The following is a 19,488-nucleotide window of genomic DNA, read 5'->3' on the forward strand; positions in this document are numbered from 1 at the left end:
CAATTTTTGAATTGGAAGAAATATCTTCAAAATGGCAGTACTTACTACCTTGCTGTTTTGTTTCAGTCTCTGAATTTTAAATATTTTTGTTTTAATGTGATTCTACCGGACAATCATGCACCGTTGGCATTCATTTCAATTATAGCCTTTTATTTCAACGTTAATTTTATACAATTCATATAATTTTATTTGCAACCTTTACCTTTTCTAAAAAGACTTACAATTCTTCACCTTTTCATTAAATTCATAACCTGGCTGCAATCAATATTTTTACCCCTTTTACCTTCCATTCTTCTACATAGAATTATATAATAAATGTCTACGTATACAACAATTTCCGCTTTCTTAGTAAAGAATTTGATCCAATCATGTAAAACTACAACAACCAGAATTCCAACCACCGTGATTAACGGTCACGTGACTAAGTCACATGTCCTGGAGCTGCCCCAAACACTGAAGGCTCAGGCATTCTCTGCGGCGGAAGCAGGCGGTGAAGTTCACGGCAGATTTTCCTGGTTCGTTTCCTAACGGCGGACTGGTACCGATACATTTAAACCAGGTAGGTGTGTTTTAATGTTTTGTATGGTTGGTGAGATTGAAGCTTGCTTTTAGCGTTCAGGTGTCGTTTGCTAGCTTAGATGTGTTGTGGGAAACAACAACAAAGGGCATGGCTGCCTTAATAAACATTATCAGTCTGTTGTTGAAAGACCGGCATTGATTTAATCAAACCAAACCATAAACGGCCCGTTTTGTGTTTCTTTTAGGACGCGGAAGGGAGTAAAATTAAGGTCAGCTGTTAATATCCTCATCGATTTCAGTTTATTGACAGATTCACGCATATTCCGTGGGCGATTTTTGTGTTTACTGGTGGGGTTTTATAATCAATAAACGGAGTGCTTCAGACAGGATTAATCTAATATATCAACAAAATGGCTTTTTCACTAAATAACAACCCAACAGTGTTTTTGGTTTACATCTTATCTAAATGTTATATATCGAAGTAAAATTCCTTGTTTGTGTAAACATACTTGGCCAATAATGCTGATTCTGACTCTTACAGAGTTGGACATTTCTGAAGCATAAACCAAATTGGTTTCTGCTTTCAGGAAATACTCGTGATCAGTGGGTTTAGGACCAGCCTTCAGTATCAGTTAGAATAGTGGGTAGTTGGGAACGAAAGGATACCGCTTAAACCTCTTTGTCACATTACAACCACTAACTGAAGTTTATTTTAAAATGAGCCCAAACATAAGAAGTGGAAAATGGGGGATTCATCTTTTTCTGTTTTTTTGTTGTTGTTTTTTTTTCAGATGAAACTCAGAACAGTTGGTTGGTTTTCTTATAGGATTGCTACATATTTAGCTCTATCAATCTTCATGCTGTGGAGAGGCCTCTCTCCACAGCATGATGCTGCCACCACCATGTTTCACTGTAATGATGGTCTGTTCATAGTGATGTGCAGTTTTAGTCATCCCCACACTTTGTGTTTTGCATTTAGACCACATATGTAGATTTTGGTCTCATCTGACCAGAGCATCTTCTTCCACCCGTTTACTGTGTCCCTTACATGGCTTGTGGCAAACTCCAAATGTAACTTCTCATGGTTTTCTTTCAACTTTGGTGTTCTTCTTGCCACTCTTCCATAAAGGAAGAATTTGTGGAGTGCACAACAAAGTTATCCTACAAATAGATTCTCCCATCTGTGTTCCTTGGGCTTTGTGATGTTGTTTGTTCACTATTCTCTATCAAACCTCTGAAACCTTTAAAGGAACAAGTGTATTAAAGAAGGCTGAAGACATTTGCACAACAATGTTTTCAGATTATTGTAAAAAGCTTTGAAAATCATTTTCTTTCCACTTCAAATTTATGCAAAACGTTGATGTTTGCCTTATCATATAAAATCACTGATGTTTGTAGTTGCTATTTGGAAAGGTTCAAGGGGTATGAATACTTTTGCTGAAATCGGTGAATAGACAGTTTTACAAGAAATTCCTAATATGTAGCAATCCCAGTAATCAATGTTTGATTACAGATTGATCTCAAGCAGTACACAGCCTCACAATTCCAAGATCCCTCCCGTTTACTGAGAAGCTTCAGCGGAGCTTCACTGTTCTCCAGCTGACGCCCCTCCTCCTTACTGCTTCACCCAGGGTCTCCTTTTCTCATGGCAATCAACACTGACATTGAAGACTGGGGCAGCGTCGCTAGCACTGACTCAGGAGAACGAGCATGGCTCCTGCAGAGCCCCAGCGTGGATTCTGCCCGGCACCCTGAGGAAGACGAGAGGAGCCGGGGCGTGTCGCCATTGGGCGCCGTCTTCATCGTGGTGAATGCAGCGCTGGGTGCGGGGTTGCTCAACTTCCCTGCAGCCTTCAGCATGGCGGGGGGAGTGACGGCAGGTGTGATGCTGCAGATGGTAAGCAGAATCCAGAGCTGTAATATTCACAAGTTTCCTCTGTTGGCATACGACACTATAACACTCCCTTTGTGTTTTTGCAACAGTTTATGCTCATCTTCATCATCAGTGGACTTGTGATCCTTGGCTATTGCTGTCAGGTATGTTTTTTTTTTCCCCGTCTGTTCTACTCCACATGCAACATGTTCTGCAACACCAAATCTGACATTTACTAGGCCTAGCCAAGTTATTCATACTTACCGTACCGTACAGCCACAAACCTCAATGGATTTTATGTTATGGACCAACAGTTTGTAATCATGGTGGTGAAGTTAAAGGAAAGTAAAACATGGTTTTCCAATGTTTTCACAAATAATCTGAACATTGTAACATATGCTTGCCCTGAGTCAATAGTTGGACCTTTCTGCACATCTAGAGGTCGACGTTAGCAGCATTGTTGTGCAATAAAGTCTCCATGTTTTCTTTCTTTTCCTGATCACAAGCAGAACTTTACTTCCAATTCAGACTTTCTGTTCCTCAATAACTCAGAACAAAATCCATGTGCCAAAACCATAAAGTTGAGCCAAAGCGAAACAAGATTTTTGATCAGTTGAGGATTTACTATTTCCATTTTGACTGATGTTGATTCTTACCTTAGAAGGTAGGACCTGTAGCACTCAACAACAATTTAACAGTTTGCACAAATTACCCGTGAAACGTTTTCTTGAGTGTACATCAGTAAGAGAAAGTGAAGAAACTGAGGTGCTTTTCTTTATTTTTACTTGAAACTCTGTCATCTGTTTCCCCACGTATTTAATACAAGTTTTCAATTCTGCTATCTGGTTTCTGCAGGTCAGCAATGAAGGCACCTATCAGGAGGTTGTTCGAGCCACTTGTGGGAAAGTCACAGGCATCATCTGTGAATTAGCCATCGCCGTCTACACGTTTGGCACATGCATTGCTTTCTTTATTGTCATTGGAGACCAGCTGGATCGTTGTAAGTGTCCTCTCTGACCAATAAGGCTTCATAACTGGAGACTCAAACTTACTCACAGTTCAGCTTTTAAGCTTTAGGTTCTTTGAGTTCAGGTGGTTATCTGTCAGGACATAGAGTTTTATAATGTTGAGATATTTGGTTAAGCAGTAACATGGAAAATGCAGAATGTGAATGATGAGGGCAAAGAGCGTTCAGTATGACTGCTCAGCTTTTTCTCTCAATAAATATGTCTCTCATGTGACATATTCTGTCACTGAGATGCTGACACAGCAGAAATCTTGATCTGTCTGCGTCTGGTTAAGGTGATGGGAATGTTGTCCGACTTCAGTCATGCATTTTTTGTAGGTCTGAACTCCATTTCAGTCTGTGCATTCCCAGTGTTCTGGCACAGTCTGGAGGAGTTGGAAATTTGAGTATTTCTTACATTTGGATAATTATTGAAAAGGAAAATAAAGTATGAAAAAAGATTAAACAAATGTCAAGATTTTATTCTCTGTCCCATCATCTAAATGTTTTATCCATCTATCTGTCCTTTGATCCCTTTGTCCGTTCGTCCTTCCTTCCTGTTCTGTATTTTATCCTTCCTTTTTATCCATCCAACCTTTCTCCCTTGTGTCTGTCCATCTTTCTTTCTTTCTTTCTTTCTTTCTCTCTCTCTCTCTCTCTCTCATCCTGCTTCCTTCCTCCATCTAGCCATCCCTTTTCCGTCCATCCATCCATCCTTCCTCAGTTTTTGCCAGTCTCTCCTGACTACTGTGGAAATATCTGCCATGAATTCATGGTGAACTTTTTGCATTTGTACTTCACAAAGAGTTGAGAAGCCTGGGAACTTCATTCTGGAAAAGTGTGGAATGTTGACATGGAAAATGCATAGGATCCTGGATTTCACATTCTCTATCATATTGCCTCTGAAATCTCTGATTTTTGTTGCAGTGATTGCTGCAGTGGCTCATGAAACAGATGGTTCACCTGAAGGCCACTGGTACACAAACCGGAGGTTTACCATCGTCGTCACTGCAGTCCTGGTAATTTTGCCTCTGTCCATCCCCAAAGAGATCAGCTTCCAGAAGTATGCCAGGTACAGTGGGTCTAAATGCTGTTTAGTTCTGAATTTACTGTCACCTTTAGCTTGCGTGATTTTCAACCTAGCTGCGGTTCCGCTGTAGTGCTCTGAGTGTGATGGGAACCTGGTATGTTACCGTTGTGATCATTGTGAAGTACATCTGGCCAGACAAAGACATGAACTCAGACCATGGTCCAGCCATGTAAGTCCTGAAAATACTTTATTTCATTGTCTATTTCAATTTCAAAGTTTTTGTTTCCAACTTCTCTGCATCCACATCATTTTGCTTTGCTCGTTGTTAAACATTGTTGTTGTTTCCAGTTCTGCTTCCTGGACTGCCGTTTTCAATGCAATGCCCACCATTTGCTTTGGTTTCCAGGTATCTCCTTATGTGATATCATTTATAAAATATTCGTGTGTTTGTGATCTGATGTTGAAGTACTTACCGTCTCTCTGCAGTGCCATGTCAGCTGTGTGCCGGTGTTTAACAGCATGAGGACGAAGGCGATCAAACCGTGGGGACTTGTGGTCACACTCAGCATGATAATCTGCCTTTTTGTCTACACAGGAACAGGTGGGTCTTTGTGTTTGGTTTACATCTCACACAGCTCTATGTAGGGTGAACTCTCTCAGCTCAGACCTTTCAGACAATAACATACACTTGTTTCCTGTTAGATTCTTTGTAACTGTTGGATATTTAACTATGTTTTGCGGCTTGTTTGTGATCAGGTGTCTGTGGGTTCCTGACCTTTGGCTCCAGTGTGAATCAGGATGTGTTGATCTCTTACCCTTCTGATGACATCGCTGTGGCCATCGCTAGAGCTTTCATTGTCATCTGTGTGGTGACTTCCTACCCCATTTTACACTTCTGTGGCAGGTAAGAGCCAATGGAGAGAGAACTTTGGGGGGTTAAGCGCAGGTATTTGAAGCCAAATGTATTTTTAATATTGAAACATGCTGAAATGTTTTACTATTTTTAGTTTTACTAAACGGCCCTCCTAAATTTGCTTGTGGCCGATATGTTCAGTAGACGAACCACAAACGGTGTCAGCCTTATGTTTATCAGCTGACAATTGTTTCTTCTTTAACAGCCTGCACCACAAACACTTTGAGGTCTGAGGCAATTTTCCTGTCAGATCACCCAGTTTCTTTACTTTTTAATTGACTAGCTTTGGTTTGAAGTTATAATAAATTCCTAGAAATTGTCCATCTGAATTTTTTTTTTGTCCAGCTGCAGAAAGGCCCCAACCATGATGCTGCCTCCACCAAACCTAACACATGATCTTATTAAGAGCAGTGTTTAATAAATTGAATACCTCACCTTCATTTTTTTGTAAACCTACCTTTGATTGTTGCGGCTAATTAACTCTTGAATTTCAGCATCTCATTTAACAGTGATGCTGGTCTTAAAGCAGCCTCCAGAACCCTTTATTTGGTGGTTCTTGAAGACCTCAATGAAACGGTCCTTCTATAAAGTCCTGAAGAGACATTTCTGGATAGAGGAAATCTATTAACACCTTGTGTTGTTTTTTTAGTTCTCTTTTAATCTAGTTGAGTGTCATCAGATAAATGGTATTTATGCTGACACCAAGAAACTGTGAGCTGTGGTCACAGGAAGTTAGCAGAAATCTGCTTGAAAGCTGGAAAAAGTTGTTCTTTTTTTCTTTTTTTTGAGGCTGCATGAACAACTTTAAGGTTTGTGGCCATGTTGAAAGCATGTAAAGGTCTGAGGATAGTTGCATAAAATGAGCAGGTGAATCAACATACTTTCGTCTCTCCTGATCCATATAGATTTTTAGAATCTGTATGAACAACAACAATGGGAATGTGTTGTAGAGAAGGGACAATGTCTAACGATAGCTGACAGACGAGGATAGCACGCAGCTGAAAGCAGGACTCTAACCAGCAGGCACTGAAAACAAGGGTGCATTCACAGAGCATCAATTGAGACGTATTGATATGCATCTAAATGAGCAATTTATCATGACAACATCTCAGTGATAAACATTGCATTTGGACATGGTTTATTAATCACAGGACCATCATCTGCAGGATAAAAGCTCATTTTGGCTTGAATGTAAAGTTAAGATGCTTTTTGTATTGGTGTATGCAAATGTACATTAAAGGTCTATACTGCTACAATGTGCAGTATAGACACTTAACCCTTGTTGAAAGGTTGTCAGGTTTTTTTGACTTTTAAGCTGCAGTTAATGGTTCGTTCACTCACGTTACTGTCCTGCGATCACATGTACCTTCAGGGCGGTTATAGAAGGGCTCTGGCTGCGTTTCCAAGGCGAGCAGGTGGAGGTGTGTGTTCGCCGTGAGCAGAGGAGGAGGATCCTGCAGACCCTGGTGTGGTTCATCGTCACCCTCGTCCTCGCCCTCTTCATCCCAGACATCGGCCGTGTCATCTCGCTGATAGGAGGACTGGCAGCCTGTTTTATCTTTGTGTTCCCAGGTAACATGGCGCATCCTGTGCTTTGCTTACATTAGGACCAAAGTGAAGTTTTAATGTGTCTCATAATGTCTTTTTAACTACACAGGATTGTGTTTGATGCAGGCCAAACTTTCAGAGACAGACAGTCGATCTACAAGGTGAGGCTGCTTATTTTTCAAACATCTCTTTTTATAGAATGGTCAAAAAATGATTCAGTTGTAGAAAAATGGACCCATGCATGCTCTTAAACTGTTTTAGTGATTACATTTCAAATATTAAATGTGTATAGATACATTACAAATAGGTGTTTGTGTAGCTCAGAAAATTTTTATTTTAATAAAGACAAATAAACGATTTTTTAAAACAGAAATGTTATTGACTGACTTGAAAGTTGTCTAGCAGATGGTAACGGACAACCTCCACAAGGAGTGTAAGCTAGGAAAGGTCTTTGCTAAAAAAGTTGGCTGTTCGGACTGCTGTATCCAAGCATAATAATGGAATGTTGGCTGGAAGGAAAAAGTGTGAGAAAGCTACACCAACAACAGGGATAACTGTAGCCCATAGGGCAGTGAAAAGCAAAGCCCTTTCAGAAGATTGTGGGAGATTCATAAAGTGTTGACTCTGACTGCAGTCTGTACTTCATGAGCTAGCACACTGAGATGTATCTATGACAAGGGCTTCAATTGAACCAGAAGAACCGTCAGAAGCATCTCACCTTGGCTAAGGAGAAAAGGATTGCACTTTTGCTCAGTGGTCCAAAGTCCTCTTTTCAGATGAAAAATTTCATTTGGAAATCAGATCCTGGGGGTAGAGTAGACCCAGGCTACTTGATTGCCCAGAAAAGTCTCCTGATCCAAACCCCACAGAGATACTGTAGTAGATCATGTAGAGGGCAAAGACACCAGACCGAACCATGCATACGAGCTGAAGGCTGCTGATGAGGTCAGACCACAGCAGTGAGACAGACTGATCTTCTCCAGTCCATCTCTGATTTATTCGGACCACGTTCAGTAGATTCTGCATTGTACATGTACATTTCTGTTGGATGATATTTCTGTATCTAAACATTTTTCGTTTTGTCTCATGTAATATTCAAACTTTCCAAAAAACTGTGGCGTTGCACAGATCAGCCGGTAGATACGATTGATGTATGGATGAATTTTGGCTTTTCAGTAACTGTAAGCAGTTCTCATCAAAATTAACTGATATAAATAATGATTATCCGTTTTTGTGTAATACATCTATATAAGACTTTCCCTTTGTTTTAAATAAATGATTTAACTCAACTTTAATGAATGAGATACACCTGCATGTGTGGGATTGTTATATAGCTGTTTGCAGTTTTTAACCTCTAATACTCAATGTTAACTAATGGGTTTAGGTGGCCTACTTAATGATGGGTTGTTTTATTTTTAGAGGAACTTGTTAGCACGTGAGACCATTTATTATTCTGAATTTTGTTTTTGTCATATGATAAAATTTTAAGTCCATATTGCTCGTTCCCTATTGTAAAACACGAATTCTTTATTTAAACCTAAAGTAACTGTTGTGGGCTTATTTTTTTCCCTTTTTAAAGATGAATACCCATATTTAGGCAGATACAATGATTTTAAATATTTGATTTAGCCATTTTATTAGATCTAATATTCAGTTTTTTGTTGTTTTTTTCTCCTACAGCTGGCACGGATTGGTGATCCTTGGTGTTGCAATGGTTACGCTTGGTGCCTTCATCTTCGGCCTCACTACATCCAACTCCATCTATCAGGATGTTGTAAATTAAAAGGGATGCTGTTTGTGGAGCCATTTCTTTCCTCCATAACAAGAACTTGGGAGAGCTCAGTACTGTGCTGCTCTTCTGGACTGCTGCCCCATTCACTAAGATCAGAGTGTTTGGCTAGGCGACCACAACGCCAATTGACAGATTTTATTTTCCTCATTGAAGTTTAAAGACCTTTTTTATGTGTTCGACATCACCTTCCTTTTTCCGGAAGGAAATAGACTGACTTCCCCCGTCACTGGCCTCTGCATGAATGACATATACTGTCTGGTTTACAAAAGCAGAAGAACATTGATTGGAGGGTTTTTAAAATCAAATAGATTTTTTTTTTTTTTTACAAAATTGTACCAATTTGTGAGTTTTACCCTGCATGTCACCTGTTTATAACAGAATGTGAAGATGTTTCATGTCCTGGCTTATAATCAAATCCAGGGACTGTAGATAAAGCCAGTGAAAGATGAAGCAATGCGCTTTAGAGGTTAAGCTTGATTTGGAAAATACCTTTCAGCCAAAGTTGAACAGTGGGGACAAGGCTAATGTATGATATTTTAAACCACTAAATCATCTATTTATTTAGATGCTGTTTACTTTGGATTGCATTTGCACAGATAGGTAAAACACTCTTAAGCTGTTGTGTAACAAATAGAGCAGATCTAACTTCTCTTAGGAGGGCAGACTCTTTTGCTACAGAGGTGTCCAAGGTCAGTCCTCAAGGACTGGTGTCTTGCATGTTTTAGATGTTTCCCAGGTTCAGCATACCTGAATGAACTGAATAGGTAATTATCAGGTTGGTGCACAACTTGTTGACATGCTGAGGTCATTGTAATTAGCTGTGTTGGAGCAGGAAGACTTAAAACATAGAGGACACTGGTTCTTGAGGGCTGGGTCTGATCACCCTTGCCTTGTTGTAAGAGGTAGATCAACAATGTTAAGAACCAAGTTAACCTTCACAGAATGTAACAGGAAATCATGTTTACTGTGGAAACACAAGAGGACACCCTCATCTGTTGAAGACTAATTGGTGCATAGCAGATGTCTTTGATTTTAACTGCAGCTTTTCTCTTACATAAAGCTGTCAAAGGAAGCTGTATTACGTATTGTTGGCAGGACTCTTAGTCATCGGCTTTAAAGCAGTTTTATTTTTGTCATCGTCTTTTTTCTAAAATCTAAAACTCTTATTTTTAAATGAGGGTCAAAGCTTTAAAGGGATCTTCTGTTTTTTGATTTGCTGCAATCAAATAAGGAAATGTTGGGCTGTATTTATGAAAACCAATTACCAGTGTTGCCACATACATTGTTTTTATAGTTTGATGCCTAACCATTTTGTACAATTTCTCTTTATTTTCATGACTATTTAAATTGTAGATTCTCACCAGAGACAACGAACCTGTGAATGAACACACATGGAATTATGTAGTAAACAAAAAGTGCAAAATAACTCATTTTTATATTTTTACAAAATAGACACCCTTTGCTTTGATGACTGTTTTGCTCTCAGCATTTTCTCCATGAGCTTCATGTGGTGGTCACCTGAAATGGTTTTCCAAAGAGTCTTGAAAGAACTTCCCAGAGGTTCATTGAGAGAAGGTCAAAGGTTAATATTTCAGTTATCACAGCAAAGGGCAACTACTTTAAGGAATATAAAATATGACATATTTAAAGTTATTTTACTATTTTTTGTGTTTGCTACACAATTGCATATACGTTCATTCACTGTTTTGATGCCTTCATTGAGAATCTACATACAATGTAAATAGTCATAAACATATAAAAACCATTAAATGGAAAAGGCGTTCTAAAACTTTTGACCGGTTGTATGTTTTGTGTGTGTATATATATATATATATATATATATATATATATATACACACACACACATACATACACACTCCCCACTGCACTTTTGGGGCTGCTTCATCTGATTTCTGACTGGAGGATCAACACTAATCAAATACTAAACTGTCATTTCATTTATAATTACTTAAAAACATTTCAAAGCAATGAACTTGAAGGCATGTGAAAAAATGTGACCTTGAATAAAAAGATAAATTAAAAACTGTTTACAGAACTGTCAAAACCTTTGTTTACGTAATGGTCATTGATGATGCAATAAAATACACTCAACTTTACATTAGTTGGACAATAAGGACATATATGGCTCTGTTTGCTTAAGTCCATGTTCTGGATATATCTGCATGGAGGTGCAATAAGCACCCCACCAGTAGCTCACGCCCTGTGAATCTCCAAACTCTTGAACGGGCTTTGCTTCATAATCTGCAATGAAAACGTACATTTATATCACACTTGATGTTGCATCTTAAAGGGATAGAAACACTGTTTACTTAGAGTTATAACCAAATATTGTGTTAAATTAATGCAACTAGTTGAATCATGTTGACTGTTTAAATAGTTCCCTTTTCTCCTTTTTTGTAGACTCTTGACAACTCAAAGTTGTTGGTAAATACAAATTCTTTGTTTCCCATGATGCACTGGATCAAAACATTTATGTGGGTCCAAGATGCATTTTAAGTCTTTCTTTGCAGAGATAGGCACAGCATTCATATAGTTTATTTTTAGTAAAATGTTGGGGATTACATCTTCCCTTTACAGCTTTGTTTGAGTTTGTCAGTCCTTTTATAAGAGACAGACGATCAAACTAACAGCATATTTATTTCCATTCATCCAACAAAGCAATAGAACCACACAACCAGATATGCCAACCTGCCACAGCAAAAAAAAAAAAACACTCAAATGTTAGTAGTGAACAGCTGCTAGGAATAGGTCAGTTTGCTTCAACAGTCTTTTGGCATAATGAATGCATCCTCCCTGAGACAAAATTTAAAAAAAGTACAGTTTGATGAGTGTAGATTGCAGAATACGGTCTCCACCAGGACTCAGTAGGGTCCGTTTGTTATGAAGGACTGAAACATGTGCAGAGCTGGACCCGGTGCCCACTGAGGAACCATGTGACCTGCACCCTGAAACATGTGAAAGAAAATCTCTCTTAGTTGTGACACACGCAAAATCAGAACATCTTTTTATGCAAACATCAGTGCATACCATAACTGTCAGAAAAGTTATGTTTCCAAACTGTTGATGGAAACCAGCAATCTGGTGATCATGAATCCAGTGTTGGTAACTGCTGGTGGCCTGGAGAGATTTTGGTAAAATGAGGTAGCAAAACTTAAAGCTGTGGCATGAAGGACATTCGGAACATACTTGCAAATCTCCAAGCATTACGGTGTATGTTTGATCCAATTCCTTTGACAGAACACAGGTTCACAACTCACCAGTTGTTAACATAGCAAAACAAAACTAGATATGCTGTTGGTAGCGAAAAGGTTTAAAGTCACCGACACCCTAATAGAGTTTCCAAAGCAGCTACATCCGTTCGTTTTGAAGCACCTGCCGTGGAACTGTTGCTTATTTCAGTGTTTCTCAAACTGTGGTTGTAGTAACACTGGAGGTTCTGGCAAAAAAATTTGATACAAAGCTATTTACAAGTTTAATATGAAGCTAATTAACTACTGTAAACTCATCTGTTGGCAAGTTAAAAGAGAGAATGTCAAAACAATGACTGGTTTAAGAGCATCATGATCCTACTACTCCACTGGTGACTGCAGTGGGTAATATTTTGGGAACCCCTGTGGGAACTAAGGTTAAATGGAATATTTCAAAAATTATTTCACAGCTTTTCATACTTATAGATCACCATAGTTATTGAAGATAAATTAAGAAATTATTTGAGTGATTACGTGAAAAGTGTGATTAATTTACCAGTGGTAAAAGTCGCTTTTGATAAAAACTGTAATTTTGAAAAACAAATACCGGCAGGATTCAGACAGATGTAGTTTTTGAACAAGTTCTAACCAGCATTGTTACTCTAATGTGCACAGGCATATGTCCGCATGCTCCTCTGTGTCACCAGAATAACCTGCTTCAGATCAGTGAGACATGCTGTAAGGTGCAAATCTGACTTTTCTCCAGATAATCCATGATTTACTTGTGAAGGTTTAACTGCACTACACAACATATTTGTCCAATGTAGGGGAAAAATACTAATACTGCTCTACAGTCAGACTGTAGAGTTAGTACAAATGGCTACTGAAGCAGAACTATCTCTAAGCACCCAGAAGTTCAACCCAAAGAGGATAAGTTATCTGCAAACTGAAAACAGTTGAAGTCCGATACTGAATGGTGATGGTCTCTGCAACTACGGCATAAAAATGCAATGTGCTGAGACAAGCTGAGCTGAACAGTTAGTGAACTACTGTATCTACAATAACACCAAGTGTGGAGAGAATGACTTAAGACTGATGAAAAGGGCTACTTTGTTTAAAAATGTGGCAGTGTCTGATAACAATCTAAAGCAATGTTTGAGAATTACACCACCTGAAAATGACAAGCTTGTACCTATGTTAGTTATACTGAAGGTGCCTATTCAGAGTTAGTAGAAAATATTGTTGTTTTTTTTTGTTATACTTTGAAAAACTCCAAATACAAAACCAAAATTTAATTTTTAAAGAAATACATCTTATGGTGAAACAAGAAGCATAATTCTCCAGATTAGGTTGCAAAAAACATCAAATATGAATAGGTACAGTTTAAAATAAACCAATACTGTATCCACACTCTGAAGTACACCCTAACCTGCCCTGCAGTGGATGGATCAGAATACATTTAGCCTAAAGCAAGCCACTAAAATAAACTGTAAATAAACAGTAAATAGTTGCATTAGCAACTCCACCACTAAGAGGTGCCAAAGCTTTTCAGTAAAAAAGAAACGTGAAGCGAACACATTTACCCAAGTTACTCTAGACAGGGTGCTTTCAAATTTTCATGTGCAAAGATAAATAAAATGTACCAAAAGGTAGAAATTTTAAAAGTTATACATTTCTAGATGTATAGAAAATATTTTCAAAATGCACCTTAAAGCCGAGATCCTCCACAAACCACTGGTCTCCCAGGAAATTGCAGGCCATGTCCGTGTCTCCGTTGTAGACAAGTGCTCGCAGGCCCAGAGAGAGCAGCTTCAGATAAACCTCCTTCATTGTGTTGTACAAGATTGTGTAATGTTGTTCAACCACATCGCTGCAACAAGGACATTTCATCAACATGCAAACTCTCTCAGAAACCAATAATCCACACAGCGGCTTGATTACTGATCCAACCCCCGATATAAAAATGTCCTACTTGAAAAGATTTATGAAGGTAAACAAGACCTACAGTTTCATAATATTTAAAAATTTATATAAAAGGCAATTATGTTCCTCTAAGAGTGTTCACTATTTGCCTTGGAGTACTACCTGCAGATGTCCCAGGGTGGCAGAACGTCTGGGATTTGCAGAGCTTTCCTCACATCGCCTCTGTTCAGCCAGTTTGTCTGAGCCGTGCTGTTGAGGCAGGGAGGGACCTCCCCCAGAGACATAGAAGACATCCTAGCATCTAAAAGCTGCATTCGAGATACTCATCAGTCATGCTACACGGCGTTAAAAAGACTTTGATGCACACATATAAAGGTCAAAATGCAGAGCACCTTGTAGCTATGCAGGCTTTTCCTGTAGTTCCTGAACAGATGACTCATAGCCTTTTCATATCCTCGGTGGTATGCTCTACGGCCCTCACAGTCCAGGTACAGGGCATACTCATTGAGTCCACTTTCATACACGATACCAAAGGCCACGTTCACCTAAACAAAAGCAGAAAATCTGATTTTTATTTTATAAAACCAGAAAGTTCCTGCAGGACAGTCCACACATACCAGCGTCTTGCAGGTCTCAGAAGTACTGTTGTAAAAGTTACAGTTTCCTTCGTCACAGCAGTTTCCGTTCAGATCACGCCACAAACTGCATATAAGACACAGAAACAAATCTCATCAGCAATCTTCAACAAAATTACTGTCACCTGACAGAAAAAGGGAAGGGAACACCTGCTTCATTGTAAATGAAGCAGCATTCAGTTCGTAAGCTCCACTAATCCAATGTAATGTAAAACCTTTGATATCAATGATTATTTTTCAATGAACTTGGACGTATGTAAACCTTTTTTTTTGTGTCTAATTTACAACTATGATGCATAAATAAGTTTTTGAACTTGAGAGTCTTGAACTTGAGAGTCAGCAAAAAAGTTAAAATTCATGTATTTATATACATATTTCTTCAAAAACTAGAAAGAGCTGCTTACTCCTCTCCAAACAGGCCATGGTAATAACCAAAGTAGATCAAAGATTGGTCATTCAGAGCAAAGCTGCTGAGACTATTTCCCACTGCAAAGCCCTGAAAAGACAAACATTAAAATTAGTTACAAAAAAGGAAAAAAAAAAAAAACAACTATATTTCTGTTCATTTCAGTGATTATGGCTTACAGTTGATAAAAACCTTATATTTGGTTTTTTTAGAAAATTACATTATATGAAAGTAATTAAAAAAGGATTAACAGAGCCAAGATGAAATATTTGGGCCTTCACCGGTGGTTTTAAAACGTTTTAGTTTTTATTCAGAAATCAAGGTCCTAGAGTCTAGAGGAATAGTGGAGAGGCTGCTTGACGTGCAGCATGAAGTTTCTATAGTCAGTGATGATTTGGGGAGAAGTTTCATCTGCTGGTGTTGATCCATGTGTCTTATCAAGCCAAAGCCAGAACTGCCATATACCAGGAGAGGTTTGAGGTCTTCATGTTTCCATCTGCAGACAAGCTTTATGGAGATACTGATTTCATTTTACAGCAAGACATTTAGAGTTTATTATCCAAGGTGTTACTCTGCTTGACTGGCCAAGAAACTCTCCTGGCATAAATCCCACAGAGAACCTATTCGCTATTGTCCAGAGGAAACTGAGACATTAGACCCAACAATGCAGACGAGCTGAAGCCCGCTTTTAAAGCGACCTGGGCTTCCTGAACACCTCAGCAGTGACACAGGCTGATCACCTCCATGCCACGCCGCATTGATACAGTGTTTTATGCAAAAGGAGCCCTGACCAAGAATTTATTGATAAACTGTGCAGTACATGAAGACACTTTTTCAGCAGGCTGACATTTGTGTAATAAATATCTTTTACTGGTCTTATGTAATGTTCAAATTTCTTTAGAAACTGAATTTCAGTGGGCCATCATCAAAATAAACAGAAACAAACACATGAATATTTTAATCTGTGTGTAATAATTCTACACGAGTTCAATCTTTAAAATTAAAATACATGCAGCCTGCAGCACCTCACCTTGAAGTTGATCTTAGCCTTTCCTGTGGCCACACGCAGGCTTAGCGTTGGAGCATAAACACCTCCGTAACTCTCCCCGAAGATGAAGAATTCATTCTTAGTGAAGTTTGGGAACTTGACAAAGAAACTCTGAAGGGCTTTGTAATTATCATCAGCAACCTAAGACAAGGACATTTAACAAATTGTTTAATTCAATAAAGTCCTGAAGCATCGGTCAACTTGTCTTATTGTTCTAAACAAGACAAACAGACATACCTGATCATCGTCAGTGTCATATGTGTGGTCATCAGAGTAGGAGTATCCCACTCCTGCAGGGGATTCCAGGTACAGCACATTGGCGATTGTGTTCCAGCTGAATTTGTTCTCGTAAAGAGTGGCTCCATCATCATTTACCTGCGAATGAAACGCTAACAACTTAAGAGTCTGTTTGAATGATCCGTGCACACATGCAGTATGGTTGGCAACTAGAAAGCTCACATGAAACGGCCCGTTCTCTGACAAGAATCCATCCAGAGAGCTGCAGCCGGGACCTCCGTTCAGCCAGAGAACCAGGGGGTCTTTGGCCGGATTCCTCTGAGAAGTCACAAACCTGCAGGACATCAGAGATAAGAAACCGTCATCTATACATCTCATCCGCAACAAATGAAAAAAACTATATCTGATAAGCAGATATCATGAAAAAAGTGTTTCCTCATAACTTTGCACAAAAATGCTGATAAAATTAGCAGCTTTTCAGTAATTGTTAAAGTAATCTCTTTTGTCCACACACTACATGCTTATCTTCTTTTACCATATAGGTTTGATATTTTACTGTTCTAAAACCCAAATAGAAAAATCCTGAATCTATAATCACAAAACAAACAACTTTTACATAGTAAGTATAGAAAAACATGAGTTAAATATTTTCCAGCGCTCATAAATAGGTTTCCGAGCTCTTGAACATTTTTATTTAGTAGGAGCTTGTAGAGGTTGCCGTCCACTGGCACATAAACTCTCAAACATATCAATAAACTCTCAAACAAGTCAATAATGTCCTTATTATTCCTAACCCATTCAGAAAAGAAACACATCAGGACAAATATTTCACGTAAACAGGGTTAAAGCTGGACAGATATTCAGACTAAAATCAATATGTTGGGAAACAAAGTGCTGCTCAGACAGGAATCCCTCCTGTCTTAATCTGAGAAAGAAGACAGAAGGATTCAAACAAATGTTCATACAAATCTGTCACGACAACACCGTTCTTGATATGCAGCGTGAGCCAAGATGAGCACCCAAAGCTGGGGTCTGATGGTTAGAGCCTAAGTGTTTGGGGTCTAACCATCAGACCCCAGCAAAGTATTTCTTATAATAATCAATTCAAGGGAATATATCACAACAGTGGTGTAAAAATGACTTGTTATATTACCTTCCACCCAAGTCTCTTAGTCAGAAGCCTTGCATTTATTCTGCAAGTCTTGAATAGCCTTCAGATTATTAGGGACATGGTTGGGATTTTATTTACAGCAATTCAATAATTATTTGAGTACAGAGGTGGTGTTTCTAACTCTTTACTGTGACTAGACTCTTTAGTACAATACTCCTACTCCTACTGATGAACGACACTTTGGAGAAGGACCTGTACATTCGCTTAAACCTAAGGGACCCATTAAGGCATTTAGAGGAACTGTATGAACCAGAATGCAATTGATTGGACAGAGGGGGGACTGCTGGTGCAGGCTGAGCACATGAAAGAAGAGTGGGAGAGCAGTACAGCTGGTATTTGATCTGTGTAGGGTCACAGCTGAACACCCTTTTATTCCTGCTTCAGTTTTACATCAACACCAAAAATGGGACCATTAAAATCCCTCAGAAACATTCCGACAACTGAATGTCTGCCGTGCGTCTTTAGTGCAAATGCAGGAGTACTTTGTGGGCTTATTTTTCAACATTGTTTAGTTCAGTTGCCTACTTCCTGTTGTTGAGATCATTTCTTGTGTGTATTATTACCACTGTGCAGTGACATCTGCTCCTGGCAGTCCTGTACCTTGTGGCGTTGTTAAAATAAGATGCTACAAACAGCATCTGATTGTTAAAAATTCTGTTTCACAAACAGATTTTCCCTAAGCTTTTTAATCCAATTTGTTCCTTATTGCCTTAAGTGTGTGTAACTCTTTTTATTACTTCATCTTGCTTACAGAACAAATCTGTAACTCGACATTTTTTTATCCATCTCATCCACAACCAATGCGGGCTGATTTTCTGATCTTGATCAAGTTGACACTTTAGACCAGGTTTTTTTTTTTTTTTTTCGACTAGTCTCACTTTAAGATCTCAATATAGATCCCAAAACCAGAATGTTTAGTAGTGTTAACTGTCACGTTTTTCTACAGTACAAAATAAGGCGACTGAAAATCAGGTTTGAGAAGATTATACAGAACCAAAACAACCATAACGCTTTAACTTTTATATCTATATCTTTGGTGGTTTACCACAGGCTTACATAATATGAATGTTGTAACAGTTCAGCAAAATTGCATCGTAGGACAACTAACTTTATAAAAAAAGATCAGACATCTCCCTTCACCATCAGTCAGTCTTTGACATTGTTTCTCACCAGTAATGGAGAAACTTCCCTTTTCCTGCCTGCAGGTATCCAGACCACTGTCGATAGTTGGTTTTGAACGTCATGCCCGGAAGGTGAGTGACCTCATCGGGAGCGTACTGAGCCCGGGAGCCGAGCTGAAGAGCGGACAGCAAACACAGCAGGAAACCGCCGGCGTGCATCGCTGAACCTCACTGGTACTTCACACAGAAACCTCTAAACCAGCGCAGAAGATAAGGGCTTCCTACACCGTCCTCCGCTGCAGCGCTCCACTCAGCGTCACATGACTGCTGCACAGTGACGCGGCCAACAGCTGACGGGACGCGGAAGTAGCTCAACACCTTTACTTACCTGTAGGTACAGAAATTTTAAGAAACTGCCTTAAAAACATATCTTGCCTCTATTCCAAAACTTAATTTAAACAATCAGAAACTTGGAAAGACAGTAGCAATTCATGAAATTTTTAATTTGATCTCATAAGCAGACCCCATTACAACATTGTTCCCTTTAATTGTTCTGTTTTTTGTTGTGGTAACAGACCCCTGTGTATTTGTATTTGTTTTTGAATGTACTTTTGCACTACAGTTGTTAAGATTAAAAAAAACATTATGTACAAAAAATAGCTTTAAAAATGATATGCAGACAGATGATTACGGTGGCCGAGGGGTGCAAAACACTTTTACAAGTACCGAAACAAATTTACATTTCAGAAAACACTTTTACATTTCAGAAAACAATTTTACATTTCAGAAAACAAATTTACATTTCAGAAAACACTTTCACATGTCAGAAAACAAATTTACATTTCAGAAAACACTTTTACATTTCAGAAAACAAATTTACATTTCAGAAAACACTTTTACATTTCAGAAAACACTTTTACATTTCAGAAAACACTTTTACATTTCAGAAAATCAACCGGAAAGGGAATGTACCAACGCCGAGGCTGACCCGGAAGTCAGCTTCAGGGGCTGCATCCTTCGAAGGCCGGTGTTACGTCGATTCGCGTTTCTATCTATC

At 38.8% G+C, this 19,488-nt stretch overlaps 2 protein-coding genes across 3 annotated transcripts; one reads left to right on the top strand and one right to left on the bottom strand.

Annotated features, from left to right (window-relative positions):
• Positions 1-427: 427 nt before the first annotated feature.
• Positions 428-9,674, top strand: slc38a7 (solute carrier family 38 member 7). Of its 2 annotated transcripts, none has more exons than XM_047362315.1 (12): positions 428-559; positions 2,151-2,416; positions 2,503-2,556; positions 3,248-3,392; positions 4,326-4,470; positions 4,559-4,657; positions 4,777-4,834; positions 4,915-5,029; positions 5,185-5,332; positions 6,714-6,913; positions 6,999-7,050; positions 8,570-9,674. In XM_047362315.1, exons 2-12 carry the CDS (start codon positions 2,165-2,167, stop codon positions 8,670-8,672), a joined length of 1,371 nt encoding a protein of 456 aa, XP_047218271.1. In that variant the 5' UTR covers positions 428-559; positions 2,151-2,164; the 3' UTR covers positions 8,673-9,674. The 2 variants fall into 2 exon arrangements, with proteins under 2 accessions (XP_047218271.1, XP_047218270.1); XM_047362314.1 differs by having other exon boundaries at positions 438-559; positions 2,033-2,416.
• A 1,547-nt stretch (positions 9,675-11,221) lies between these two features.
• si:ch211-122f10.4 (cathepsin A-like) lies at positions 11,222-18,782 on the bottom strand. The gene is made up of 11 exons (XM_047362387.1): positions 18,481-18,782; positions 16,362-16,473; positions 16,140-16,277; positions 15,885-16,043; positions 14,853-14,944; positions 14,431-14,515; positions 14,206-14,358; positions 13,976-14,121; positions 13,598-13,760; positions 11,730-11,819; positions 11,222-11,647 (listed from the first exon to the last, which is right to left on the bottom strand). The coding sequence occupies exons 1-11, from the start codon at positions 18,648-18,650 to the stop codon at positions 11,564-11,566; spliced, it is 1,392 nt and encodes a 463-aa protein (XP_047218343.1). The 5' UTR covers positions 18,651-18,782; the 3' UTR covers positions 11,222-11,563.
• Positions 18,783-19,488: the final 706 nt, after the last annotated feature.

This window comes from Girardinichthys multiradiatus, chromosome 4 (assembly GCF_021462225.1).
Source record: "Girardinichthys multiradiatus isolate DD_20200921_A chromosome 4, DD_fGirMul_XY1, whole genome shotgun sequence".
In the NCBI taxonomy this organism is placed as follows: domain Eukaryota; kingdom Metazoa; phylum Chordata; class Actinopteri; order Cyprinodontiformes; family Goodeidae; genus Girardinichthys; species Girardinichthys multiradiatus.

What these genes read in the sequence shown, in the direction of transcription:
- si:ch211-122f10.4 (XM_047362387.1), bottom strand. Translation starts at nt 18,650, where the DNA reads ATGCACGCCGGCGGTTTCCTGCTGTGTTTGCTGTCCGCTCTTCAGCTC. An exon ending in ATGACACTGACGATGATCAG is followed by an intron (nt 16,044 to 16,139) that starts GTATGTCTGTTT and finishes TCCTTGTCTTAG; the next exon opens with GTTGCTGATGATAATTACAA. An exon ending in CCACCCTGGGACATCTGCAG is followed by an intron (nt 13,761 to 13,975) that starts GTAGTACTCCAA and finishes TCCTTGTTGCAG; the next exon opens with CGATGTGGTTGAACAACATT.
- slc38a7 (XM_047362315.1), top strand. Translation starts at nt 2,165, where the DNA reads ATGGCAATCAACACTGACATTGAAGACTGGGGCAGCGTCGCTAGCACT. An exon ending in CCATTTGCTTTGGTTTCCAG is followed by an intron (nt 4,835 to 4,914) that starts GTATCTCCTTAT and finishes GTCTCTCTGCAG; the next exon opens with TGCCATGTCAGCTGTGTGCC. An exon ending in ACAGACAGTCGATCTACAAG is followed by an intron (nt 7,051 to 8,569) that starts GTGAGGCTGCTT and finishes TTTCTCCTACAG; the next exon opens with CTGGCACGGATTGGTGATCC.